The 27327-nt window shown below is 50.7% G+C and overlaps 5 protein-coding genes across 5 annotated transcripts; 2 read left to right on the forward strand and 3 right to left on the reverse strand.

Moving 5' to 3' along the window:
* Positions 1-345: 345 nt before the first annotated feature.
* Positions 346-1650, forward strand: MIND_01312000 (uncharacterized protein; the record flags this gene model as incomplete). Its single annotated transcript, XM_037369575.1, has 5 exons — positions 346-808; positions 861-1138; positions 1183-1261; positions 1308-1498; positions 1561-1650. The coding sequence occupies 5 exons, from the start codon at positions 346-348 to the stop codon at positions 1648-1650; spliced, it is 1101 nt and encodes a 366-aa protein (XP_037214073.1).
* Positions 1651-2034: 384 nt separating this feature from the next.
* Positions 2035-4393, reverse strand: MIND_01312100 (uncharacterized protein; the record flags this gene model as incomplete). The annotated part of the gene is made up of 6 exons (XM_037369576.1): positions 2035-3487; positions 3670-3723; positions 3775-3879; positions 3929-4088; positions 4134-4221; positions 4277-4393. Coding segments are annotated over 6 exons (525 nt in total). The 3' UTR covers positions 2035-3486.
* A 5239-nt stretch (positions 4394-9632) lies between these two features.
* MIND_01312200 (uncharacterized protein) lies at positions 9633-10844 on the forward strand (the record flags this gene model as incomplete). The annotated part of the gene is made up of 5 exons (XM_037369577.1): positions 9633-9735; positions 9788-10065; positions 10110-10188; positions 10235-10563; positions 10611-10844. 5 exons carry the CDS (start codon positions 9633-9635, stop codon positions 10842-10844), a joined length of 1023 nt encoding a protein of 340 aa, XP_037214075.1.
* A 3964-nt stretch (positions 10845-14808) lies between these two features.
* On the reverse strand, positions 14809-15912 carry MIND_01312300 (uncharacterized protein; the record flags this gene model as incomplete). The annotated part of the gene is made up of 4 exons (XM_037369578.1): positions 14809-14918; positions 14979-15052; positions 15105-15853; positions 15907-15912. 4 exons carry the CDS (start codon positions 15910-15912, stop codon positions 14809-14811), a joined length of 939 nt encoding a protein of 312 aa, XP_037214076.1.
* An 8479-nt stretch (positions 15913-24391) lies between these two features.
* MIND_01312400 (F-box domain-containing protein) lies at positions 24392-25901 on the reverse strand (the record flags this gene model as incomplete). The annotated part of the gene is made up of 2 exons (XM_037369579.1): positions 24392-25667; positions 25711-25901. 2 exons carry the CDS (start codon positions 25899-25901, stop codon positions 24392-24394), a joined length of 1467 nt encoding a protein of 488 aa, XP_037214077.1.
* Positions 25902-27327: the final 1426 nt, after the last annotated feature.

The raw sequence follows: 27327 nt of genomic DNA on the forward strand, positions 1-27327 counted from the left end.
CATGGGGGGAGGTGTGGAGTTGGTTGGCCCGTGCTCTGTCAGCGCGGGAGACAAGCGCGGTTGATCAGTGGCACGTGGCTCGGCGGGTCTTGCATCCGAGCAGCCCGTCGCGTTACCACGCCGTCTTCGAGCCCCGGTGGACGCGCAGCTCATAAAGCGGCGGGACGCACCACAAATGATCTCAACGACAGCGTGTGGGATCGCGATCGCAGGGAGCACGATGCGTGAACGCCACAAAGGGCGTTCCCGACAGGATCGTCGTCTTTGCGCATGGACATTCGGCCGTGCGAAATTCCTGCTCAACAACCTTCATAGCGAAGTGACATCGCTTAGGAGCGGTGGCCAATGCCGCGCATGCGGGTGCAGACCTGCCCACAATCGTTCTTCATGTTCATTTCCGTTTGCGCAACCGGCAGCGGGGCCGGGAAAGGTGGTATTAGGGCATCCCTTTCCAGCCCAGCTCTTCCCAGCCCGTTGTTTGGATACAGGCTTTGCCAGCGGACATTGCGCGGCCCGTCGAATAAGGTGTGGGCAACGACTGGAAACGACCCACGACGCGCGCGCAAATGTGGCAATTTGTCGCGAGGGCCACTTTCCATCAGGGCGTCGCTGAGCTTGAGCATGAGCAAACGCGGGGCGCCGGGGAGGTACAGGCACGCATATAGGCGAGGGGGATGGCCACTGACAAGGCCCCCACTTTCTCTAATGGACAACGCCACGAATTCGTATGCGCCGGCAGGCGATGCCTCCAACGCTCTTGTCGAGAAGTCCTTCCTGGATGGGTACGCGCTGGGAGCTGTAAGCTACGGTCAGTCTCTGAATATCGCCTCAGTCGCTTGTCTTACCGAATAAATATCCAGGCATTCTTGTCATCCTGACCTGGCAAACCCTGTACTCGTTCCTCAGTCTCCCGCGCACCAGAATGCCGTGGGGCCTTGTCAGCTGCGCATGTGGCATCTTCACATTGGCAACAATCGGCTTTGGGAGCGCTACCAAGATCAACGAGGAGGCGTTTATTGATGACCGCGCAGCGCCGGGCGGCCCGAGCGGCTTCGAAGTCAGTTCGTTTGCCTCGGGGGTGAATATGATGGGGGTTATCGCGTATGTCGTGCTGAGCTGGCTCGCAGACGGTTTGGTGGTTGGTCAATCTTGATTTTCGTTGCTGGGGCTAAAAAACGGTAGCTGTGGCGCTTCTGGCTCATCTGGGGATCCAACTACACATACGCTGTCTTCCCAGCGCTGATGCTTCTGGGCTCGATAGGTCAGCCAACTGTTCTGGTTTGCATTCACACTTACCTTCTCCTCAGTGTCCTCCCTCGCGCTCATCGTCGCCTCTTTTCAACTCGCCGACTCCTTCTGGGCAGCACGCTCCGTCCAATTCGGCACTGCCTACTGGTCACTCTCCATTGCGCTCAACGTTCTCCTCACGCTGCTCATCACCGGCCGCATCCTACTCATCCGCCGCCGCATCAAGCGCTCGCTCGGCCCACGCGGGCAAGTATGTAATATATTCACATGTCAGACCATACCCCCCCTTGCACGCCTCGCTCCAACGCTAAGTCGCGCTCGCTCGCCAAGTCGCGCGAGCGAGGGACCCCTCTAATATACCTCGCTGGCTCGCGCACGGACCTCAACAAAGTCACGAGATAAATTCACTGGGGGCGAAAATTTGGACTTTGGGGACTGTTTTGGACATGTCTGGTGGCTTTCTTAGGCAAAGTCATCTCTCGGGCTTTCCGGGTATGCATAGAGTGGTGTAAAAAGTCATATATTTCACCAAGTCTACCAGACATGCTAATATACCACGCGTCGCGACGCGTCTGATGCCGCCCCAGCCAGTTATCCGTCTCGCGCCGCGTCAGCTCCCAATCCAATGCCCAACTCCATCCCGCCGATAACTGCGCAACAGTGGCCAACACTGTCCCGGCAGCGTTGCTAGTCAGGGCAGCACCTTGGCCTCCGGCGGCCCGGACCTACGAAAAAATGAGTCTTGAATTGCGTCAAAATGGCGCAAAATGTACCTCAGAAATACCATCAAATTGGGGCCGAGACGTCCGTAATGACAGTAAAGAGCGCGAAAAGCGGTAGGGCGGCAACAGTTAGACGATCGCGCGGAGGAGGTCGGCGCAAGTAGCGAGTGAGGCCAGGCCGGGACCCAACGTTCGCGTAAGACGGGTAGCGCAGCATGATAGCTGACTCGCAAGGGAGAAGTCGGGTTTGAACGACAGGGAAGGAATGCCGAGAGCGGGCAAGGCGGACATGGTGATGGAACGGAATGCCGGGGTGGCTCGGACAGCGCAGGAGAAGTAAGATGGGGCTGGCCCGGTTGGTTACAGCTGTGCCGAGGTGGTTGACAGCGGGGCGGGAACGTAGGCCTCCGGCGGCCCAGACCTGTGAAAAATTGAGCTTTGAATTGCAAAAAAGAGGGCCTCGAACGCACGGCAAAATACCATCAAAATCTGATGATTAGAGTGATCCGAGTACGGCGTAGCTTCCTGTGTCAAAGTCAGTGATGATTGGGCGGGGATCAGGGCCTTACCAGCCGAACACCATGATCACCCATTGAGCCAACGGGCAGCGCAGCGCTGCTAGGCCACCCGTTATTCATGCCTCTGGCAGCAAAGACCCACAAGAAAATGAGCCTCAAATTGCGCAAAAACACCGCCGGAATGCTCCCCAGAATACCATCAAAATCTGATGATCGCATCAGCCGAACAATGCCGATGGCGGTGCCGGGTCCAGCCGACAGGTGATCGAGAAGCGGCTAGCCCACAGTAGCAGAGCACGGTGCAGGGGGAAAGTGGCTGACAGTCCAGGCAGCTTCATTGGCCTCCGGCGGCAAAAATCTGGGAAAAATAGTTAGTTTTTGGCCCTAAAATGTTCAACAAAAAAATGTGCTTACGTAAGCGCTGTAAGCACACCAAATTCGCCTATGTATCGCGTCAAAAACCTGACATTAGCAATGGAGGAAGCACATAACATATCAGCATAGTTTCCCTGGTTCCCCCGCCATTCAAGAGCGGACACCATTGGGACATCAAATCAATCACATGCAACGCAGCCAAGAAAAACGAGAACATACCAGCATAGTTTTCCTATAGCTTCGTTCAAGGATGAGCAGCGGACAAGGTCGCATGAGGACAGAAATCTAAAACCATCATCAACATCATGTCAGGAACGAAATTCTGCGTACCAACAGAGGTTCCCCCCTCTGTACAAGGGTCAGTAGCGCCGCAATGACGACGGCCAAGAATCTAAAGTTGAGATCAATATAGCACCATGCAGGGGCAAGGGCAGTAACGTACCAGTAAGGATTCCGGGCCGGAGCAGAGGTTCCTCCTCCACGCGAAGTTACACTCGCCGACAGCTATGCCAGTCATCAGTACTACATCATATGCCAACAGCAGAAAGACTTACAGTAAGATATGCATGTCCGAACAGAGGTTCCCCCTCTATTAGGCATCGCTCGATGACGACCACGACAAATCTACGCTTGGTATCAACATGAGATCATCGACAAGGGACGGCAATGACTTACGAACCACCATTTTGCCTGCGAGCATAGGTTCCCCCTCCGTGCAGCATTGCGCGCGATGTAGCCACGCCCCCATAACAATCACCGAGAATCTATATTAGTATGGCATTTGAGCAACGGCGGCGGCGACCTACCAACGCTGGAGCAGAGGTTCCCCTCCGTGCGCAGGGGGTTGCGCTCGACAGAAGCTAAGTAAGGCATCAGCACTACATCATGTCCCAACAACAGAAACAGCTTACAATGTGCCCGAGCAGAGGTTCGACAATTCAAATCGACCAGTAGTAACAAGTTCAAGGCCGCATCCCAGCAGAGGTTGGTCATGGACCGTGATGACAAGACCAAGGCTGAGTTGGAGTATTAGTATAATATATGCTAACAGCAAAGACAACGCACTGGCAAGAATTGTACGAATCGAAGTAGAGCAAAAGCAGAGGGACAACGACGGCCCCATTGTCGAGCCAATAGCAGCTCAGGAGGAGAAGTAGCGCCGCCAAGTTAACAGTGCCTTGCAGCCTGAGCAGGACCGGAAGAGGGGGGGTCCAGCTGTTGGAAACTACAGAAAGAGTAAGCGAAAGAACAAGGCAGCACACAAACACACATTTGTCTTGTCTTGTCTTGTCACATACAAGGAGAGGCATCTTCGCAGTCCACGTTGAGGATGGGCAGACCCAACGCCCGAGGACGTCCTGTGTAAGCACAAGTCAGCATAAGGAGGCACCGAGAGGCACAGTGCGTACATACCAGAGAGGCCAGCAAGTTCGCGTTCGTTGTCGAAAGCCCAGTTTGAGTCGATTGGGAACGGGGGGCTACACGGAGGAGACGAGTGAGCAAAACGCGCGGGGATACGCAGAGCAACATACCTAGGATGGACGACGGGCACGACGAGCAGCGGGAGATGGAGGTGGAGTGAAGACAAGAAGAGAGCTGCGTGACCTTGTTGACGATTTGATGGTTTCACGGCACTCAAGTCGCGTGCATCACGTCACCCTCGTGCCCGTCGCCGAGTCAGGGTCGGGGAATAATCGGCACGGCGAACAGGTTTAGGTGATGGCATGGGAATTCTCAGGCAGGCGGTGATGCCATGATGCCCGCCGCCCATGATATCAGGCGGCGCATCGGTCGGCTCCGCATGCGACACATCGGGGATGTTGATACCCATGAGGGGAAAGACAAAGCATCAGACCGGGGCGAGGCGGGGAGTGGTAGGTCGAATGAGGATGGTACGATGTGCCATTGATACCGGTGGCCGAGCCCAGGCCACACGGCATCTCGACTATTTTAGGATGGAGCGCCGGGGAAGGGAATGGAAGCGCGCAAGAAGCGCGGGCAGCGCGCTCAGGGTTTAATAACCGCTCAGGGTTCAATGTGTCATGCTCAGGGATGGTGCCGGGATTATCAACGCGGAGAGAAGCAGCCCACAGTGGAAACCGCTGACAGCCGGAGGCCGCCCGAGGAGCTGTGATGTTAACCTGCCTTGCCCTCGATTTCATAGTCTCTTGCTCAAGCTGGCTTTGGTCTCTGTGCTTCTTTCCCTGCTAGTGTTTCGTTGTTTTAGTTTACTCAAATTTTGACCTTGTCTTTTTTTTTCGCTTAAATCAACCATAAACACACCTGAAATCACGCGTTTCTCGCGTTTTACCGCGTAATTTTCTCTGGCCTTCAGTCATTCTTGCGCGCTCACTTTTCCTGAGCCATCACCACTCACGCTGGGATCCAAATCCGGCAATTGGCCCGGTCCGCCTCGGACTCCTGCCCCTCCACACCTCTGCATCAACTTAATTCAGGAAGGTTTTAGATAAGGATTCCTTCTATCCGCCGAGTAATTTCCGAAGCCTATCGCTGCACGCGATGCTCTTAAATTCAGGGAAAAACAACAAACCTTATTTCGTGCGGTAAGCCGGTGGGCAATGGCCATGAGGCCAGATTAAGTTTACAGGACGATATTAATAGATGAACCCATTTCAACGCCGTCCCCCGATCCACCCAGCAGGTTCAGAATGGTACGATCTTCGCAAATCAATTCTGGGGCCCACACTGATTTCTGTTTAATGAAGCCCGTGTTACCAAGCCACCCTCCGCGGTATTCCCGCTTGACAGATGGAACTAGTTGCCCAGTCCTACAGCAGTTATTTCCGTCTCGCAGAGTTCAACCTCGACAATTTTCAATGCACTTCATCTTGTTGGTATTTTGTACTTCAATCTGTAGATGCAATGCATTAGGGCCAAAGTATCACTTAGAGCCACTCTATGTCTCTTTGCGCACACTCGCCGTCGCTCAAAATAGCTCACTTGTGGCATGGAAACTGACATCTCTCCATTTCGGAGAAGTTCAGTCAGCATTTTGCGGCGGCGCAACCGAGATAATGACATGGGCAGTGTTCGCTAAGCGAGCTCCACGGCCCGGCTTCGCGTATATAAGGCCACGGCCGCACGTCTCTCTTCCTTTCCCCCCATCCTCTCCCTTTACCGCTTGAGTCAACATGCCCCATGTGCTGTCGGTGGTCGTTGTTCGGTGCGCTCCCTTTTGTCGTTGTCCCCACCATTCTTCTCCCTCCACGTCGTTGACTTTCCTTGTGCCATTCCATTCTTATACTTCGTCTTCCCTGCTCTCGCTCTTCCGCATACCATTCTCTTTTTTCGTTGTTATACACCCATACTTATATGAATTTTTGTACTTACATTCGTTCTCTCCTGCCCTCTGCTAACGTCCATCCCAGTTTGCGACCACTTGAAGCACGACCTGTAATCGTGTGAGTACCGTCATTTGTTCCCCAATACTCTCACCTATTTCTCAGTGCGCTGGCTTCGCCACTTCCCTGAACGCTCCCGCTTTCGTGAGTGAACCTCTTTTGATTTGGTTAGTCCATTGTCTTCTACTTGAAGACGTTCGCGCTTACCGATTGCTAGAAAGACAGAGGCCAACGATTGCGCAGCAGAAACAGCGCCTTTCTTGCATGTGTTCTCGCTGTTTCTGCCCTCGTCGTACATGCTCAGGCTGACTCGATTCAGGGCGGTTAGCAGTCGGGTATGGTCCTGGGGAGCTTGCGCTGGCGAATCCTGCTGTCTTGCGTGAGGTTTGTGCCGACTTGTCGCTGGTCTTGACGATACTAACCAACAGCAGTTAGTAGTACCATACAAGCGACTTACTCAATGGCGGATTTCGTTACAAGCGGCGAGAAAGTGCTGTTGCCGGAAAGACACTCGTCGTCATCAAGGTGCGTTTCCTGTTGTCTTGCGCGTTTGACGACGCTGAATCCACCGTCAGTCAGCGTTTCACTGCCTGATCGACAAGGGCACCTCTTTTGACATCCTCTTCCTTTCCCTCCACACACTGACCCTCGTTCCAAGTTCCAGGCCGGCCGCCGTTTCTTCTTGGCCATTCCCCACCGATCCTCTCGTTGTCGAAATCGGCGCTGACGGCCTTGTTGCTTGTCGTGTCGATTTGGCGGCTTTAGAAGACAGCGGGGGCGAGCAACGTAGCTCGGAAGGCGTCAGAGCAGCTCGGCAAACGGCTGGAAGGAGTAGTCAGTCTTGTAAACCAGTGTGGACAGATTCGGCGCCTTGCCGTTGGGCTGGCTGGCAAGTGCGGCTTGGTGCGGGGCCGTTTGCGGCCGCGCAGTCGGCGCGTCTTGACATGGGCCGCGCTTGTGTGGCTCGGGGCCGCGCTGTGCGGACGCGCGGGTCGGGGAAGCGCGCGGAGATGGGGAGCGGGAGTGGTTCGTAAGCAACACGTGCCTTCGGGTGACGGACCCGACAGGCCGGCGGTCGCTTACACTCCCACCCCCTCACGACCCTGAGCCGCCGTCGTTGGTGCTGCACGCGCGGGGCCTGTCTCGGGCTGGCGCAGTGGGTCGGCGTCGCACGGGCCGGCGTCGGTGGGACTGGTGAGTCTGTTGTCTTTGTGCCTACTGCTTGGTCATTGCCTACGCTGACCCTTTGCCTACAGTGCTCGCCGTGGGGCTGAATAATGTGTGAGCGAAGGGCTTGTGGTGCAGATATGTAACCGTACGATTTATGCTTGCCGTCTCCTCCGACGCTGACTACCACTCACAGACTGTCTTCATGCTCGTTGTCAACCCGGTATTGCTGTCGACACTGTGCGTGTTACTGATCGTGCGACGGTAGCTCGGTGTACCTTTTGCCTCTGGTCGTTGTTCTGCCTGACCATGTACTCTTTCGGAGCCGGCGAGCCGCCCTTGTCGATGTCGTCCCAGTTCCGCCTCTCTGTTAATTTGAATGGAGCCCAGTGGCAGCCCACGGTACCATTCCCCTCTTGTCCTCCCTCTGCGTGCTAACCCTCTGTTTTAGGGTCGTGTTCATGTTGCTGACTGCCTGCCTGTTAGCCGCGCTCGCTCGTCGTGGGCAACGACGGAACCATCTTCCTCTCGTGTTGCCTGACTATCGTTCCTAGTTTCGTGCTCGTCGCCTTTAGCGTTGTTGACGCCGCTGGGCAGGTTTGGTCGTGCTGACTGGATGTTAGTACTCCCGTCTCTCCCTCCCTCTGCGTGCTCACCACCATTTGTAGCCGTCTTCGTCTTCAATCTCGTTGTCGGTGAGGATTGCGCCACCGCTAACTGCCTGTTACCGCGTTAGCTCATTCGTCTCCTTCTCGCGTTGCCCCTGCTGACCGTGATTTCCAGTATTACCACTGTGAGCGCGTTTCGGCCTGCGCCACACTCGTTGACCCGCTGTCAGTGTCGTAGCTTCTCTAATCAAGTGAGTGTCCTCGTTCTCGTTGTTGACAGTGTAGCTAACATGTTGTTAGCCATGTTCTCTTGAATGGGACCGCCGTACCACGTCCCACCGCTTAGTCGCCCTTGTTAGCCGCGTTTGCTCATCGTGGGCAAAAACAGTGCCCCTGCTAATCATCGTTGCTAGTGTCGTTGCAGCCGGCCGTCCCGGTTTCGCCATGCAAGGTATTCTTCTCCTCCTCGTCCGTCGACAAGGTTGCTAAATCGTTGTTAGCGTGATGTGTTACGATTCTTCCACCTGCTCAGTCAAGTATACCTCGCAGGTTGCTAGTTTGTCGGCGCGTTCTTGTTCAAGTGAGTGTTGCTGATCTTGCTGAGACGAGTTGCTAACTTATCGTTAGCCGCGTTACCTACTAAGAGTGTTTCTCGTTCTTCGTGTTGTCGACCTGACCGCTGACTGCTTGTCAGCCGCGACACGGAACGGTTGTTCTCTGTTGCTTACCGGCGCTGTCGTCGTTGGCCTGCGGTATGTCCGAGTCGCCCCGAACGGAGTCGGATTGCTTCTAACTGACCGGCTTGTCATTAGCGGCGTCATTGAGTCGGCTGGTATCCAGCCCCAGTAGGTACTTGGTAGTGGTACTACTCGGTAGTGATAGTGCTGCCAGCCTGGCACAGGCTTACCGTTCGCGGCTGTGGCCGTTTCCTCATGGGGGGAGGTGTGGAGTTGGTTGGCCCGTGCTCTGTCGGCGCGGGAGACAAGCGCGGTTGATCAGTGGCACGTGGCTCGGCGGGTCTTGCATCCGAGCAGCCCGTCGCGTTACCACGCCGTCTTCGAGCCCCGGTGGACGCGCAGCTCATAAAGCGGCGGGACGCACCACAAATGATCTCAACGACAGCGTGTGGGATCGAGGAAGATCGGGGAGCACGATGCGTGAACGCCACAAAGGGCGTTCCCGACAGGATCGTCGTCTTTGCGCATGGACATTCGGCCGTGCGAAGTTCCTGCTCAACAACCTTCATGGCGAAGTGACATCGCTTAGGAGCGGTAGCCAATGCCGCGCATGCGGGTGCAGACCTGCCCGCAATCGTTCTTCATGTTCATTTCCGTTTTGCGCAACCGGCAGAAAGCCGGCAAAGGCGGTATTCCAGACAAAGGGTATCCCTTTGCAGCCCAGCTCTTCCCAGCCCGTTGTTTGGATACGGGCTTTACCAGCGGACATTGCGCGGCCCGTCGAATAAGGTGTGGGCAGCGACCCACGACGCGCGCGCAAATGCAATTTGTCGCGAGGGCCACTTTCCATCAGGGCGTCGCTGAGCTTGAGCATGAGCAAACGCGGGGCGCCGGGGAGGTACAGGCACGCATATAGGCGAGGGGGATGGCCACTGACAAGGCCCCACTTTCTCTAATGGACAACGCCACGAATTCGTATGCGCCGGCAGGCGATGCCTCCAACGCTCTTGTCGAGAAGTCCTTCCTGGATGGGTACGCGCTGGGAGCTGTAAGCTACGGTCAGTTACTGAATTTCGCCTCAGTCGCTTGTCTTACCGAATAAATATCCAGGCATTCTTGTCATCCTGACCTGGCAAACCCTGTACTCCTTCCTCAGTCTCCCGCGCACCAAAATGCCGTGGGGCCTTGTCACCTGCGCATGCTGCATCTTCACATTGGCAACAATTGGGTTCGGGAGCGCTACCAAGATCAACGAGGAGGCGTTTATTGATGACCGCGCAGCGCCGGGCGGCCCGAGCGGCTTCGAAGTCAGTTCGTTTGCCTCGGGGGTGAATATGATGGGGGTTATCGCGTATGTCGTGCTGAGCTGGCTCGCAGACGGTTTGGTGGTTGGTCAATCTTGATTTTCGTTGCTGGGGCTAAAAAACGGTAGCTGTGGCGCTTCTGGCTCATCTGGGGATCCAACTACACATACGCTGTCTTCCCAGCGCTGATGCTTCTGGGCTCGATAGGTCAGCCAACTGTTCTGGTTTGCATTCACACTTACTTTCTCCTCAGTGTCCTCCCTTGCGCTCATCGTCGCCTCTTTTCAACTCGCCGACTCCTTCTGGGCAGCACGCTCCGTCCAATTCGGCACTGCCTACTGGTCACTCTCTATTGCGCTCAACGTGCTCCTCACGCTGCTCATCACCGGCCGCATTCTCCTCATCCGCCGCCGCATCAAGCGCTCGCTCGGCCCCCAGCACGCGGGCAAGTATTTCTCCGCCGCGGCCATGATTGTTGAGAGCGCGGCCCTATACGCGGGAGTAGGCCTCCTTTTCCTTGGCGCGTATGTCAAGGGCAGTGCGCTGCAGAATCTGGTGTTTCCGGTCTTGGGACAGGTGCAGGTAAGCGCTTCTTTCTCCTTCTTTTCGGATTGCTGAAGCCTTATTAGGGCATTGCCCCGATGCTAATCCTCGCGCGCGTCGCCCAGGGCCGCGCATGGTCGCAAAGCACTGTAGAGGCTACTGCCGCTGGCGGCATGCGCGGGCCGCCCGCCACCATTCCGCTTGGTAGCCTGCACGACCGCTCCGCTGTAGAGAATGTCACGGTCCATATTTCCACGCAGCATGACAGACATACCGATTCGGTGCCGTCGTTGAGCGACAAGGCTGGTAGTCCGGTGTAGAGGGTGGAGGTAGCAGCAAACAGCCGGAGGGTGAGCAGGTTCATGTAAATATGTTTGTGCGGGGTTAGAGCGTTGTAGGCTGGCGCAGTGTGGAGTTCTTCAAAGTGTACTGGTTGTAGATTTGGAGCGAAGTTTTGTGAATCATTGCCAACCTCCGTTAGCCCAGATGCCATGTGCTATAACCTTGGCTATAACGTACTAGTATTAACGACTTAGACTGGCAGAGACCGTAAGAACGGCCGTCGCTGTATGCGGCACGGTATATTAGAAACAGGTCTTTCGATGGCATGCGCGCATGACCGTGATGCTGAGCGAGAAAGGGAGAGTTTGTGGCAAGTTTGTGGTTTTGTTGAGAGTTTGATGTTATCCGTGACTTTGTGACGGCACTAGACTGGTGGCGGAGGTGAAGCTGTTGGACCGCATGACTGGAATGCGACCCTGACGGCTCACCGTTGCCCTACAGCTGCCAGCGCCATCAACACGCGAACACCTAGTACACCTGTGAAAATAAGTAGTAAGGATGTCATGGTGGGTGCCGCCAGACAGTAAGAAAATCACAGCATCATTCAGTCATCCTGATCTCGTCACTACGATGACCGTCGTTGCCTCCCTCGCCCAGGAGCTTGTCGACCACTATCCTCGACTTCCTGCATGATGACCGTGCCGCCCTTATGAACAGTAGCCTTGTTTGCCGCACATGGCTCCCTGCGACGCGCTACCACCTATTCCAATGCATCACACTCAGTCTGCTCCGAGTCCGCCATGGCCGTATTCGCGACACTGCCCGTCCATTTCTTCAGCTATGTCACTCTCCGCTGTGCACGATATTGTCTGGTATCCAAAACGTCGTCATGGCGGTTCGGACCGATTGGGAACCACGAATAACTAAGGATATTAGGTACGGTCAGAGTACCGAAAAACACGTCCGAAAACATGATCCAAAAAGTTTGTGATGGCAACTTTCCGGAAGGTCAGAATTTTCCGGATTGCATACCGACTCATAGAGCCGGTATGACATCCAGAATTTCGGACGTGTCCCGAAAAACAAAAAGAGTACGATTACATCATGTCTGTAAGGCTCCAACTAATTACTATCCATATACACTCCAAGGCTGTATTGTATTGGGATATGGATAGTATTGAGTTATAACCCAATATATTGAGTATATAGTAGATAATATATTGTTATAAAATATTATTTTATATATCACAATCATGATAGTTATTAACTATCTAGTATAGTTCTGTCATATGCTAGGGACCATAATAACATCTTAGTTACAGGTCCTGAAAGTCTTAGAGCTGCAAAAAGATGACATTGAGGTTAACCAAGGCTTTTAATAGTCAAATATAATAGTAAAACAGCACAGATATCAGATCAAGAGGAAACTGGGTAATGAGATAAATGTTGCGTTGATAGTTAACTATAAAACTCTCTTCTTATTATAATACTTACAGTCTTTTGATTATGATAAATTCAAATTTCTATTGACAAAAATATAACTGAAAATTTAATATAATAATGAGGTTGTTTAGATGGGTCAGTTTGTGGGTCAGTTAGAAGCTGTGGTTAACGTAGCACCTGAACTTTTAGTATCAGATATAGTCCCAAAAAGTATGATAACAAAGACTCAGAAAATACCTTATCTGGAAGAAGTTGACTTGATAACACTTACAGATACTGTCTATATAGGCCTCTGAGAAAACTCAATAGTATAGAGTATCTATACAGTATATACTCTATACTACAAAAATTTTGCCACCCTGTATATATATATGGATTGTATTGGGTTATAACTCAATATATTGAGTATTGTATTGTATTTGGTTGGAGCCTTACATGTCTGTAGTAGTTGATCGCCGTGAAGTCTCTTTCCTTCCTCCCTCTCGAGTCTCGCGCTGGTTCCTCTGCCCAGATGTCTGGTACGCGCAAGCCCACCACTGCACGTCCGCCCTCTGCTCGAGTCAAGGCAAAATCAGCCACCATGGCCAGCCCAAAGAACAAGCCCAACGGTACAAACACTAAGAAACCGGCCACGAAGAAGGTGAAGAAGGACAACGGGGAGGTGGAGCCAGTTGTTGTTGACTCAGACACGGAGGGGTTGGGTAGTGACAACGAAGAGAAGGAGCAGAAGCCTCTGCCTGTTCCCAAGGCGCTCAAAAACCCGTGTGTTGTCTGCAGCTGAGTATGTCATCGACACATTTTAACTGTTGTTCTGCAGCTTCAAAGGCGCCAGTGGTATCACCTTAACTTGGACCCTCCTCAATGCCATTGCCGAGAACACAGTGTGGAAGAACAAGCTGTATCCTCCGAAAGGCCAGAACACGACAACGGCCAAAGGTGGCGGGCTCTCAAAGGCGGCTATTCACTGGGAGCTAGCAAAGGCACTCTGGGGCAAGGATGAGGCGGCATTCTTTGACTGGCTGGCCAAGGCAAAAGCCAAGGACCGCGAGGCGATTGGGGACAAGGTAAAGTATCGTCTTAGCGTGTATGTCCTCATTTTGCCCACTGGCTCTATCTAACCACTTCAGTCTCGAGATGGAGACCAAGCATATCCGTAAGACAATGAAGCAAACAGGCGAGGGCAATAAGATGACCCAAGCCGAGCTTGATGCGTTGCCGGAAGACGATGAACGGCGTTCAGCGTGGGGTATGTGTTCTTGCAGCTATGTTCTTGTTGTTAACAGAGACTTTAGGATCCCAGCTCGCCTCGTTTCCCTTCTACTTTGAGGTCGATGAGCTCCTTGGTCGGCGTCCCAGTGCTGAGCCTGTCGCTGTCGGAAATAGCGCCACAGACGACTTCTTGCTTGTCAACCGCGGCGATGGCGCCTCGTCTGATGCACCTCCGGCTGGCGGTGGGACAGATGCTGATGATAGCCCAGAATCTGATTTCGATAAATCCAGTGCATCTGAGAATGGGGATGATGAGGATGAAGATGTCAAGCCAGGCCATAAGCGCAAAAAAACAGCGCCACAACCGTCGATGTCTACATATGCTCGTTCAAGTACTAGTGTGGCAAAGAAGGCAAAGCTGGCCACGGTCGAGACACTTGTCAAGCAAGAGCACGAGACCCAATGCCGACAGCTTGACTTAGCTAAGCTAGAGGCTACTGCTGATGTCGAGCGAGCGAAAGCACGTCGACAGCATACCAAGGATGTTGAAGGACCACGGGAGCAGCTCAAACTCCACAAGCAGCGCTTCAAGGCAGAGAAGGCGGCCCAAATTGGTTTGGCGTGAGCTACTTTGACCGCAAGATGAACTATTCGATGAACCTTCAGGTATGTATTCTCCAATTCTTGCAGTTGTTGACTGACACAGTTCCAGGTCGTGAATCTACCCAATCTCCAGATTATTGACATTGGCTACGGCTACGTTGGAAGCACACATGACGCAAACCGCGTGGACAGGGACACGAATCTACCGCAACATCGAGACACTCTTGCGGGAGGGGGAGTTTATCTGGGGCGATGCTGCGTACCCTATCTCGCGCTGGCTGGTAGCGCCCATCAAAGGGCCGGAGCGCAACAGTCCTGACAACACCACCTTCAACAATCATGTGTCCTATGTTCGTGTTCGTTCCGAGCATGCCATCGGCTTCCTTAAAGGCCGTCTGCAGTCGCTGAAGGCATTGCGCCTCTCCATCCGGAGCGCCGAGGACCACAAGTATGCGACACAATGGATCATGGTGTGCGTTACCATCCACAACTTTGCACTCTTACACGAGCGCAAGTTGCATGCAGGGAATTCAGGCAGATATGGGTCACCAGAGGAGGATGTGTTTATTGCAGAGGGGCGTGAGCGTCTTCAAACACAGCGGTCGCAGCTTGATGCATCAGGCGCACGTGCTTGTCTGGCGCAGGGCAAGGCAAAGCGCCAAGAACTAAAATCTTTTCTACTCGACTCATTACATGCTTTTCGTGGATAGTACTAGATATTATTTGGAAGAAAGAGATGAATTACTTTTATGACTCTCCGTATGAGGGCCCAGCTCCAAACTGGCTCAGATCAAAATTTCCGCCCTCGAAGAGCCCTGAACCAAGGTATCCATCATCGCTCTCCATGGTTGAAAGGTCTAGTGAGAAGTTAGATGCTCCTGGAGAGCTGTGCTGTGAATGGCCAGGCGAGCCAATACCATACATTGGGCCTGATCCACTACCACCGTACATTGAGCTCGATGTATCACTGCCGTAGTACTCGGGGAAAAGCCTGCGGACGGCATCAATTCCAAACTCCTTCTCTGCGCGCAACATTTCCATACGCCGCTGGTGGCCGTGTCGCCAGCGGGATTAGCGTCCCGTCAACCATGCACCACCCATCTCTCCATTCCCGACACCCTGATGTCTTCTCCACCCATGCCTTTGCCTCCTCCTTCTCGGCTGGCGTTGGCATGTGCACATACTTCTTCATCATACCGCTGCCCAAAATGGCTGTGATGACACGACAGGTGCAACGCGGAATCGTGCCCTTGCCCAGTCCTGACCACCATGAGACGGATTGGAGGGAGGCAGCATTGCCGTCGTGTCCAAACTGGTACAGTGCAACGGCCAGTTGGACATCAACGGGCTTCTGGGGCGAGTTGGAGTCGTTGTAAAAGATGGGGTGGTTCTTGATCTTGTGGAGTAGTTTGTCGAAGGTCGTGGGCCAGATGCGCAGCTCCCCGTGAAAGTCATTGGGCTGTCGATGCTTCCAGACCCGCAGACAGGTGTGGAGCGTGCCCCGAGGCCGAATCAACCGTGTTCGCGGCACTTGATACCGACGCGAGTACATCTCGTTGAGCTGGGCTTGCACCCAGGTTAAGAGCCGAGAGGATTGAAATATGGTGCGGGTGCGTCGACGCGTCTCGTGCAGGGATAAGGAGGGGCTGGATGAGGAAGATGAAGAGCTAGATGAGTTGGAGCTAGAGCCGGATGAGGACGACTCAGAGTCATCATCCGAACTGCTCGAGTCTGAGCTAGAGTCTGAGTTGGTGTTGTCAGAGTCGTCTGAAGATTCCACGGAAGAGTCGGCCTGAGATGATGTGGTAAACCCATTGTCGTCGTGGCCACGGGGAGCTAGGACACCAGCATAGAGCTGTCCCAAGCTGTGCAGAGTATGCGCAGAAATGCCTAAACGGCGAAGGTAGTTAGACTGGCGTAGCTGGCGCTGCCGTTCGCGCTGTCGGTGGGATGCAAGGCGGTTGACGGACTTCAAGAGCTCCGCTGCCCGCCCGCGGCGGGATTCGTTGCGGCGCACCGTGGTGGCAGGAGGAAGAAGGATCACGCTTAGGGCACTCGGGAGATAGCTACAGTGTGTTTAATGCAATTTTTCGGATTGCTTTTTCCGGAGTACGGTCAAGGTTAGATCCTGAAAAACTATCCGAAATACAACTTTTCTGATTTATTTTGGAAGCACATTTCGGATGCATTTCGGACATGTTTTTCGGTACTCTGACCGTACCTATTGTCGAGCTGCTTGGTTCTTCCCCCATTCGCAAGCTGTTGTTTATCGACCTTCACAGAGAAGCGGCCCCACTTGCTTGGATTGCTCCACATTTTCCGTACCTTCAAGAACTCATCTACAATGGCACCGCATACTTCCTCTCCGACCCATTGTCGTTGGCGACCTCATTCCTGGCATTGAGAAGCCTCTCTCTCTATTCACGGCCCTCCGACCTAATTCCACCCTGTGTATTCATCCATCCATCTCCCCTGCATCCCTTCCGCCATCTCTCGAACCTCCGCTTCCGGTTTCTTGCTGCAGAAGTCGACGTCCTCATCGTGTGGTTGCTCGGAGTTGACGGCCTGCGACTAGAAACGCTAGACATCGTGTCCATCTTTGAGTACCACAACGGTTGGGGCCCGACCGACAATCTTAACGTCTTCCTGAAGCGCCAAGGCGGTTCGCTGCGGACGTTCCGAATGCAACTCAAGTACGAGGAGCTAAACGAGGACATCACTGGCAATGACGGGGACCGGCTGTTTAATACCAGCCAGGGCGACCGTACGTTACTCCTAACCGCGCATTTCCTGTACTGACTTAGTAGTTTAGTCGATCTCAGTCCCCTTGCCAGACTCGAAGTGCTCTACCTGAGCCAACACAACGTCGCCGCGCTCACAGCGACCATCTCCTCCGTGTCCAGCCTGTCCATCGCCGCCATCGAAGTGTCTCTCAACGACTGGTGGCCCTATTGGGGGAACGGCCACATATGCAGTTGTCGCACGTCCGCGCAAATCATCGAATTGACAGGGGTGCTGGCGCAGAATAAGTTCAGGGAGCTCACTAGCCTTATTGTCCGGCTGCCTGAGATTCCAGGTCTGTCCCCAGTCCGCGCACTGGAAACATATTCTCCGGGCTGGGCGGCGCGGTGGACGGGCACAGGTGTGGTTCATGTGGCGTTTCTGGAAGGATATAGCTATCAGGAGGGCGCATTCTAGCGGGACGACGTGCGACACCTAACCTGCCCACTTATCCCCTCTAGTTAGAGCCTCAGGGGGGGGTGAAGCTCTAACTAGAGGGGATAATGCAAATCTGCGGTGTTTCCTTAAACTTGCCTCTGGATGTTAGTGGACAGGATGTTAGTAGACGGGGAGTCTTGTGGGGGGGAAGGGGGGAGGCCGGCTGGGGGGGAGCGGGCTGGGGAGCGGGCTGGCCGGAGCATCAATGGATGATCACCGGATGACACGATGACAGCGAAGGTCATCATCGCTGTCTGCTGTCAAGTCCCGCCCTCTGCCCGCCCTCCCCCACCCTCATCCCATCACTGCCATCAAAGTTGCTGATGGCTGTTGATCTTGGGGTCGCCCATGGTCCCGCCCGCCGTCCCGATCTGATGGCGCATCAAAAAAACGAAAGTTATGCAGAATGCTCTGCTGATACCAAATGTACAAACCGTTTATCAATAGCTTGAGTAGTTAAGGAGATATAAGCCTTTTGATCTAGTGATGGATGAGTCTGAAGTTAGTAGACATCTTTTATATGGGATATTTGGAGGATTTTGATATGGTATGAGTATGTAGGGCAATTTATTATTTGGGTATCAATATGTAAGTCTCTATAGAAGGTGTTGGGACTGTCAGTAGAGGATCTGAGACATAGTTAGCAAGGGGGGTGCTTACAATTTATGATGTGCACTAACCTTGGTTGGGAGGGCATCTGGGGGGAGGGAGGGGGGGTTGACAGACAGGCCATAGAATGTCTTTCATCCTGCTGAAGTCCTCCACTTATGATAATATAGTTAATCATGTCTACTAACTTCCCTAGCACAGAAGTTAGTGGACATCTTTCACCACTTTGGTTAAGGATGGAGCTGGTAGAGGAATAATATTGCCACTACAGACTAGAAGGTCTACTGGCATATTTTCATGGCACTAAAGTCCTGGATTAATAATAGTTTAGTTGACCATGTCCACTAACTTCTGTGCACAGAAGTTAGTAGACATATTTTATAACTTTGGTTGAGGAAGCAGCTGAAAATGCACAAGTGTGAGATGTCAGGCTATGGAGGGTCTACTTGGAGTACTTTTATCCTGCAGAAGTCCCAAATTCATCATAATATAGGTGAGCATGTCTACTAACTTCTGTGCCTGTGAAGTTAGTAGACATCTTCAGCCACTTTGGTTGAGAAAGCAGCTAGTGGAGGGATATATGACATGACAGGTTCATTGGCGCTTTTTTATGCTACTGAAGTCCCAAATTGATGATAGTTTAGTTGACTATGTCCACTAGCTTCCCTACACAGAAGTTAGTAGACATCTTCCACTACTTTAATTGAGAAAGCAGCAGCTGGAGAGGCATGTGACATGACAAGTTATGGAAGGTCTACTGGCATATTTCTTATACCATTGAAGTCCACATAATAATATAGGTAAGCACGTCTACCAATTTCTGTGTCATGGAAGTTAGTAGACATCTTTCACCACTGGCTGAAAAAGCAGACAGGGAGGAGACATGTGTCGTGCAAGGCTATAGGAGGTCTTCTGGAATGCCTTTTATCCTGCTGAAGTCCTGCATTTGTGATAGTGTAGTTGACCATGTCCACTAACTTCTCTGGCACGGAAGTTAGTAGACAGGAAGTTAGTAGATATCTTCCAACCCTTTAGTTGATAAAGCAGCTGGGCTGAGGGGAGGACATGTGTCATGTCTGGCAATAGAAAGCTTACTTGGATCTCTTCTATGCTATAAATTTATAATAGTTACATTGTTGGAAGTTAGTGGACACCTTCAGTTTGCAAGGCCCCCCCCTTGCGATCCAGGATGTCTACTAACTCCCCTGGAGTAGAGATTAGTAGATGTCTTCCCCTGGGTTGGTTGACAAGGTAGCTAGGAGGATATGCAGGCTATAGGAAGTCTACTCGTATGTCTTTTATACAGCTAAGGCCCTTTGAACTAATGCAATGTCCACTGCACAAAAGTTAGTAGACATCACTTTCTGGCCAGAGCATACTAATGTATGTTTCAATGTCATAGAGAGTCTACTAGGTACCTTCCACATTTTTCAAGGGATTCATTGAAGATAATATACATGCCATATCCATAAATGCATGGAAGTTAGTGGTCCTAATCCACTACTCTAGTCAAGGAGAATCTGGGGCAGGAATATGTGACATGGTAGGCTATGGAATATCTACTAGCATGTTTTGCATGCATGCTATAGCTGGCAATAACTAGGGCAGTAAACTTACTCCAGGGCCTTGCAGAATGCATAGTTCCTACTGCTATACGTTCATTACCAATTATCTGACCAAGTTGAATAACTTAGGAGACCATTTTATTAGCTACTTAATAGTCCAAATGCATGTCACAGGTCTTTAACAATCATATATACCTAATACCCTGAAGTTAGTAGACAACAATTAAACACATTGTAACTCAGGAACCGCTGAATCAATCCAAATGAATGAAGTATGTAATGAAATATCTCATCTAGCAATGTATTTATAGATGTTCTCCTGAGACTCCTTGGGGATATATGTAGCCAAATACTTAGAGATCATATATAACTATCCTATAACTTTGGGAGTATTTCATTAATCATAATAAATGACTCATGAGGGGAGCCTACTATTCAGTACTATGGTTTGATATTTATCTCCTTGACTTATCAGCTTGCATAAGTGGTTAAATATTAAGAGACTATCAATCAATATGTTATAAGGGAAGAAGGATTGGGTTTGCAAGCATAAATGAAGTCTAGGCAGAACTACTCTGTGAATGGCTTCAATTGTACCCGTTGTCTTTGACATCTCTCTTGTTCTAAGGTCTTGAAATATAGAAAATATTGCTGCTCTGCCATTAAAGAGCTATCTCTAAGCTTGCCTATAGTCTAAATGAACTGATTACATGCTGTAGGACTTCATTCTATGTATTCCTGCAAGTTTACAACAAGTTTCCATGGATGGGATGTGAGTAAACAGTCCATCAGTAGTTTGTGGGTCCCATCACAGGTAAATGATACTAATGGATCTCAGTGTAAGGTCCATGGATATGCCTCCTGAAGCAATCATCCTGAAGATATGACACTGTATATGATACTGGACCATCAATACCCTTCACCCCTTTAACCTTCCCTATGATATTTTCATCTTTCCTAGTGCTGACAGACAGATTCTGATGGCAAATTTATTTTGAGCTCAATTCTTGGCAGATCTTGATGGGTGTGGGGTCTATGGACTCAGGACAACTCTCTTAATGATTCCAATCTATGTCTGATTTCTCAATTATATAGAGTGCAAGGCAAATACCTGTGCAACAGGGGCTACCATATCTGCTGTTCCTGATATGCTGGGACAGAAATCTCTAAAGTTTCTGGGAGCTGTATACTCCCTGACACCGGATCTATAGGTATTTCCATACAATATAAAGTGTTGATAGCTTGGTGCATCCATCATATTTGGGTTAGATAACATAGATTATGATATTGTGAAAGATCCATGACAGTTGGAAGGCTGACCTGAGCGCCAAATATGTTCATTCCCAGTATATCTAACGGTCTGCAATAAAGTTTTAGTCAATATCTTAAATTTTTGACATGTCATTTTTGCAATTGAGACCAGGCACAATTGCACTTAAGGACCAACCTGCCTTCGACCTCATATTCAGACACATTTCAGAACAACAACTATTTATTGTTTGGGATCCTAGTAGGTGCTCAGAAACACTTCTCTCATCTAATTTACTTCAGATACATTGCCTTGAAACCTGATTTTATGGTATATGTCTACTAACTTCTGCCTGACACGGTCAGATCTTGACATATACATCTATTATGGCATGCATGTCTGGATTTCCTGGAAGCTGTACACTCCCTGACACCAGATCTATAGGTATTTTCATCCAATATGGAGTGTTAATAGCTTGGTGCATCCATCATGTTTGGGATAGATAACATAGATCATGATATTGTGAAAGATCCATAATAGTTGAGAGGCTGACCTGAGCGCCAAATATGTTCATTTCCAGTATATCTAACGGTCTGCAATAAAGTTTTGGTCAATATCTTAAATTTTTGACATGTCATTTTTGCAATTGAGACTAGGCACAATTGCACTCAAGGACCAACCTGCCTTCAACCTCATATTCAGACACATTTCAGAACAACAACTATTCATTGTTTGGGATCCTAGTAGGTGCTCAGAAACACTTCTCTCAGATAATTTACTTTAGATGCATTGCCTTGAAACCTAATTTTATGGTATATGTCTATTAACTTCTGCCAGAAATTAGCATGTATATCTATCGTCCTCTTGATGTGGGCCTATAAATCACAGGAAATGTCCTTCCTATGTTCCTACATGCATATACAGCACTTAAATGCTCGGTCTATATAGTAGAATGGGTCTGATAAATTAGAGTCTACTAACTTTTAGGTAAGAAGTTAATAGACATATTTGCTATTTGTGCATATTATGGAGCCTATCTTACATATATAACATGCTGGCTTAAGACATTTATGCATATAGATATAGCCTGAATGACAACTGAGGGCTGAATTTCTACTATCTCAGTCATTATCTTCTCCAACTCATCCTCTCTACTAACTGCCATTCTGGCACAATATTGAGTCCTTTTAGTTGAGTAGTGCTCTAAATAGTACAAAAATATGCTCCCTTCTAATACTCACCTAAATCTTATATGTATCTCATCTCTAGGAGCCCAGTCAGACCTACACTAACAGAGTAGATGGTACAAGTATTGAGTGCTAAATGATCAATTACAGCCAACATGAGTGCCTAATTTTTTAGGACACATACTATTTACCACCCTCAAGCTGCAGATAGCTTGAGGTAATGCTAGCTAGCACAGAAGATCAGAGAGAGATATTATAGTTTGAAGATGTCTACTAACTTCCCTGACATGAAAGTTAGTGATATCTTTGATTGACCTCTTGAAAAATATGCAAGGTGCCTGGTGGACTTTGTATGATATGGGATGACACATATATTCTGTCAGAGTCAGCTAGACTGCTTTTCTAATTAGAGTAGTGAAGGATGTCTACTAACTTCTGTGTAGAGAAGTTAGTAGACATGGTTAACTAAATTATGTTAATCTAGGACTTTAGTAATATAGAAAACATGCCAGTCGACCTTCTATAGCCTGTTACGCCATATGACTCTTTACCTACTACTTTTTTAACCAGTGTGAAAGATGTCTACTAACTTCCGTGCAGGGAAGTTAGTAGACATGGTTATCTAAATTACATTAATCTAGGATGTTAGTAATATGGAAAACGTGTCAGTTGACATTCTAGAGCCCATTACACCATATGACTCTTCACCTACCACTTTTTTAACCAGTGTGAAAAATGTCTACTAACTTCTTTGCAGGGAAGTTAGTAGACATGTTAACTAAATTACATTAATCTACATATACTTCAGTAACTTATATGAAAGGTAAGTTCTGTTTGACAAACTTTATAAAGGGCCCATTCCAGGGGATTCATTGCTGGATTTGGGATTGTAGAATAGTACCAACTCAGGAACATTTGATCAGGGTACTGCTGTGAGTTGGGAGTTGGTCTGATGTGAAAACCAACTAGAAAAGTCTAGAAAGTAGGTTTCTAAAAACACTGTGAGTTTTTAATTCCTAAGGGGATAGTGTGTTTGTAAACAGCTATCACAATTGTATCATACCATCCACACTAGTTATGATATAGTGATTTTTTTAAAAAAATAATATATATAATCCCAACAAAATTCAACCTTAATTTTTGGTATATGGTTCAGTACCAATAAGTATCATGCAATACTCTAGAATGATAGTAGCTGATCCAAACCCTCCACTAGATTGTGCTTAGAGGAGGCTTCTCAGTCACATGTCTGCAGTGAATTGCCTTCAAGTTTTTTTTTTTTGGAAAATTTGACCATATCACAATAGTGATAGTATGTTGAGAGTATGTATTGATTCAGGCTGAACATACTCTTACTCTAGTTGTTGATAGTCTAATATGTAAGTTTCTTCAACTGACAGTATTATTGTCAAGAGTCAAGACTCAACACTGGCAGGCAACAATTAGCCTTATGACTGAAGACCATTCACAGTATATAAATACTATGAGGACAAGAATAAAAGTAGTACTAGTAAGTATACAAGCTGGTTTTTTACCAAGCTTATAAGTTTGGGGCTGACATATAAGTTGCTAGAATAATATATTATGCTGGAGCGGCATCATAATAATATAATAATATCTATTGTAATAATATAATATTTGTTCTGGCCCCCAGGCATAATATAATCATGATAATAACAATAATATGGCATAATAATAAATCGTAATATAATAATGGCCAGCACTAATCCGCACCACCAAATATGGTAATTTTCTGTATGATACTCAGTTGCTGATATACAAAATACTTACTATTGCTATCAAGGGGTAATAGCTAGGAAGGATGAATACCAGACTGAGGCAGTAGTGTTGAATACTAGTAATCATTTAGACATGGAGAACCTGTGGCCATCTGCCAGTATTTCCATCTAAATCATGGACTCTTTACCTGAGACAAAGAGTCACGACATTGTGTGCCGAAGGCTGACGCAGCCTACAGGGCCACTGGGGATGCTCGCTACTTGGTCAACACTGGCAGCTAAGGTTTCCGCCGCCGCTTATCCGCGTATCCTTCCGTGCGCTCGCACACATGAGAGAAGACTCCGCTCCGCGTCTGGGAGCTGCTCCACTGAGGCCAGGCTGGAGCAACCAGCCATGCATGGAAATTCTTCCAAGGGAACAAGCCGAGGCTTCGCCGCATCGACGATGACGTCGACACGCAGTAATCTGCCCGCCGGGGCGGGCGATGTCTTCTCTAAGTTCTCGGAGATTAGATGTCGTAAGATAACGCGATGTCGCCATCCGCCTCCGGTCTGGACATGGAAATGGGCAACTCATCTGGGTGCCGCTTGAACTGCTGGGTATCAAAAACTATACTGTACACAAATATACTAATACATCCGTATGCTACTTCTTTCGTCCTATTTCACCTGGTTTACTGTTGTACAGTAGAGTTCATCGATTGGGTGGTCATTATCGTTGCAAGTTTCGGGTTGTCGTCGTCGAATTCGTTGGGAAAGTGTTCAGCACCACCACCCGCTGCTGGCCTCCACCGGCTTGCGCGCATTCGACTTGCGCACGCTGGGCAACCTCTTCACCACCTCGCCCACCAGCCTCTCCATTTGCGGGGGCAGCGCTGCAGATGGCCGGCCACTGTCATAGTCCCAAATAGCCAGTTCCTCCAGATGCCAGTCGCGCGCGACTTGCTCGAGCTGGGGGCCCATAATCCAGTCCATGCGATACGAGGGGGAGTACACGACGACATTGAGCGTGTGTAGATCAGGGAGGTAGCGGACAAGCAGCGAAAAGACACGCGGGGTTAGCGTAAACACGCCGATGCGCAGTTTAGTGCGGGCAGTCGTGCGAGGGAGTGCCGAGAGGGTCTTGAGAACGGTTTCGAGTTGGGGCTCCCAGAGGTTGTCAGACTCTGTGAACGGGCGGCGGAAGAGCGCGTCCAGCGTTGAAGAAGAATCGGATTCCAAGTCAGCATCGCCACGGGCAATCTCGAATACATGCGACTCGTAGCCCAAAATGAGCGAGTCGAGCTTGTCCACGAGTGGCTGGCGCTGAGCAAGCGCGCGCCAGATGGAAAGTGCTGTTGTCTGGCAGGATGCACAGACCTCCACGCGGGAGAGCGAGGCCGTGTGGGCATCCAGAATGGTCATCAGGGCGGCCGCATCGAGGTAGCCACACGTAAGCTGTACGGCAAGCTTCTCGAGGTGGGCGAAAGGGGGCAGATCTTCAAATATGGGGCTAATGTCGACCTTGGAGATGGCCGAGATGGAAAGCGCGCGGAGAGAGTGGCTGAAGCGCGCAATAAACGGCAGGATTGTCGTTCTGATAGTGTTCGCGCTAGCTCCAGATGGCGAGGGATCGTCAGTGAAGTCGTACTCGAAAGTGATCTCGAGTTGTTCCAAATCGGTGACCAGCTCTATACCAGCGAGCATCGCGGGGAAGTCGCGAAGGCGGGCAGAGAGGGAGATTTTGCGGAATCGGGAGCCAAAGGAAGTGTGGGCAGCGGAGAGGAAGCGGGTGGTCTCGGGAGTAAGGGAGAGCGCGCTCAATTCAAAGCTGCATTGCTCAACGTTTGTCATGAGGTCCACCGCTTGCGTCATGCCGGCGAGGGTGTGGGAGGCCTTGGGAGTCGGGAGCACTCGGGAGCACAAGAAAGCGGGGAGAAGCCATTGCCAGCGACTGGTCTTTGCGCCTCCCAATGTGTTGTCCGGATCTTGCGCGAGGCTTTCAAGGAAACTAGCGCCAACGTCGAGCTGCCGAACCCGGCCAGCAATACGCGGTGTTCTGTAGTGAGTTAGCGGTGGCGCTGTGCATGAAAAAGACGTACCTGAGCCACTGTAGTCTTTCGAGTGTCCAATCATCGCGATTCTCCAATCGTACGACGCGATATCGTTCGTCCAGCGCAACACTAAGGAAGGCCCGGTTAAGGGAGGCGAGGGGAAGAAGGTCTTGTGGCGACAGGAGGGCGGCGATGCAGCGCCAGACGTCGTCGGGAAGCGTTACGGTCGCGAGGGTCATGGTGGTAGCTGTAAAGTCGTTGGGAGGTGGTTTAGGGGGAGTGGGATGGAACCTGTTGCTTTAAAAAGCCGCTTGCCCCACATAACTCCTTTTCGGGAACAGGAGCTAGCCAAGTCGTGTGACGGCCGCATTTGCAATCATCCGGTGCCCATTTGCTGCCTGCCTTCCATCAACGCTGCTTCCTTGGCCAGCCACTAATGCGGCGTTTGCCTGCCAGCCACCACGATAAGCTCGCGAAGCAGCGGTTTGCTGGCGGATGGACGGAGAGAAGTGGGAGAAGCAAAGAAGGGCCTAGCTCACGTGTCCTCGGGACCCGGCCTACGTCACAGCCCACGTAATTTGCTCTGCGTCAGGCATCGGCGAAGGCCCGGGCATGGAGTCTGGCGGGCTCATGCCTGCTCATGCTTGACCTCATCGCTTGCTTGGGCAGCAGCGACGCTTGCTCGGAAACAAGGATGCGAGGATGCGAGGACTTGGACTGGGCTCAGTCAGCGCAAGCCCATTTCGCGACCCTGGCTTTCCGATTTCGTGGAGCCTAGAACTGTTCTTGGCGTACACATAGCCGCGGCTCGGCGGGTGGATTTTTTTTTCACTGATCGTAGGAACAATTGTTGCCTCCGTCGGCTCGACTGAAAGGAGACGGAACTTTTTCACGAGAATCATACTCAGGACTATTTTCGTGCTCGGATCCTTCTCTTGTTGGCAACTCGCGCCGTTAGCACCCCGGGACTTACCCGCCCCAACTTCGCACTCTTCACTACCCCAGGTTACAACGCAGGAATTCAATCTGCCTAGGACTCTACGGCGCCGGCCGGGTCTCGCTTCTTGCGGCCACCGCTCGCGAAGAGAAAGAGAGAACAAAAAAACCGCCTAAATTTTCTTGAATGCTTTTTACCGATCGGCCGACCGGCTACCGCTTCAATCAATTTCCAGCTCCCACTTCACTCACCGGGAGCGGGATGTCCGCAATTTTCGTGGAGTGCGTGGAGTGCGTTTTAAATTTTGTGTTGTTGGTTTTGTGTCGGGCCTGTGCACCGTCAGGCACTAGCGCTGTCCCTCCCGACGTCGCGAGCAACAATAAAATATGGAAATATGCGCTAAAACTTGGCGACGTCAACCACGGTCGCCGCGGCCATTGGACGCTGTCTATGCCCCGGGCCGGTGGGTGGATCGATCATGATAGCGATATCGATATCGATTCGATAATCGCTCCCAGATCCACACGGCGAATGCCAACTCGAGCCACATACATAGGCTATAACGCGGCCGCGGGTACCCCGCGCTGGGGAAATGCATTCGGTTACAAGTATACATTTGCGATCTATTCAATCGCACGACGGGAGGTCTCAGGCTGTAACCACGTATTTATGGATGATCTGCCAGCGAATCGGCCCGTGGTCTGTCAATCAAGGGCTGGTGTCCACCG

This window comes from Mycena indigotica (assembly GCF_014461135.1).
Source record: "Mycena indigotica strain 171206Taipei chromosome Unknown Mind.scaff0014, whole genome shotgun sequence".
NCBI lineage: Eukaryota > Fungi > Basidiomycota > Agaricomycetes > Agaricales > Mycenaceae > Mycena > Mycena indigotica.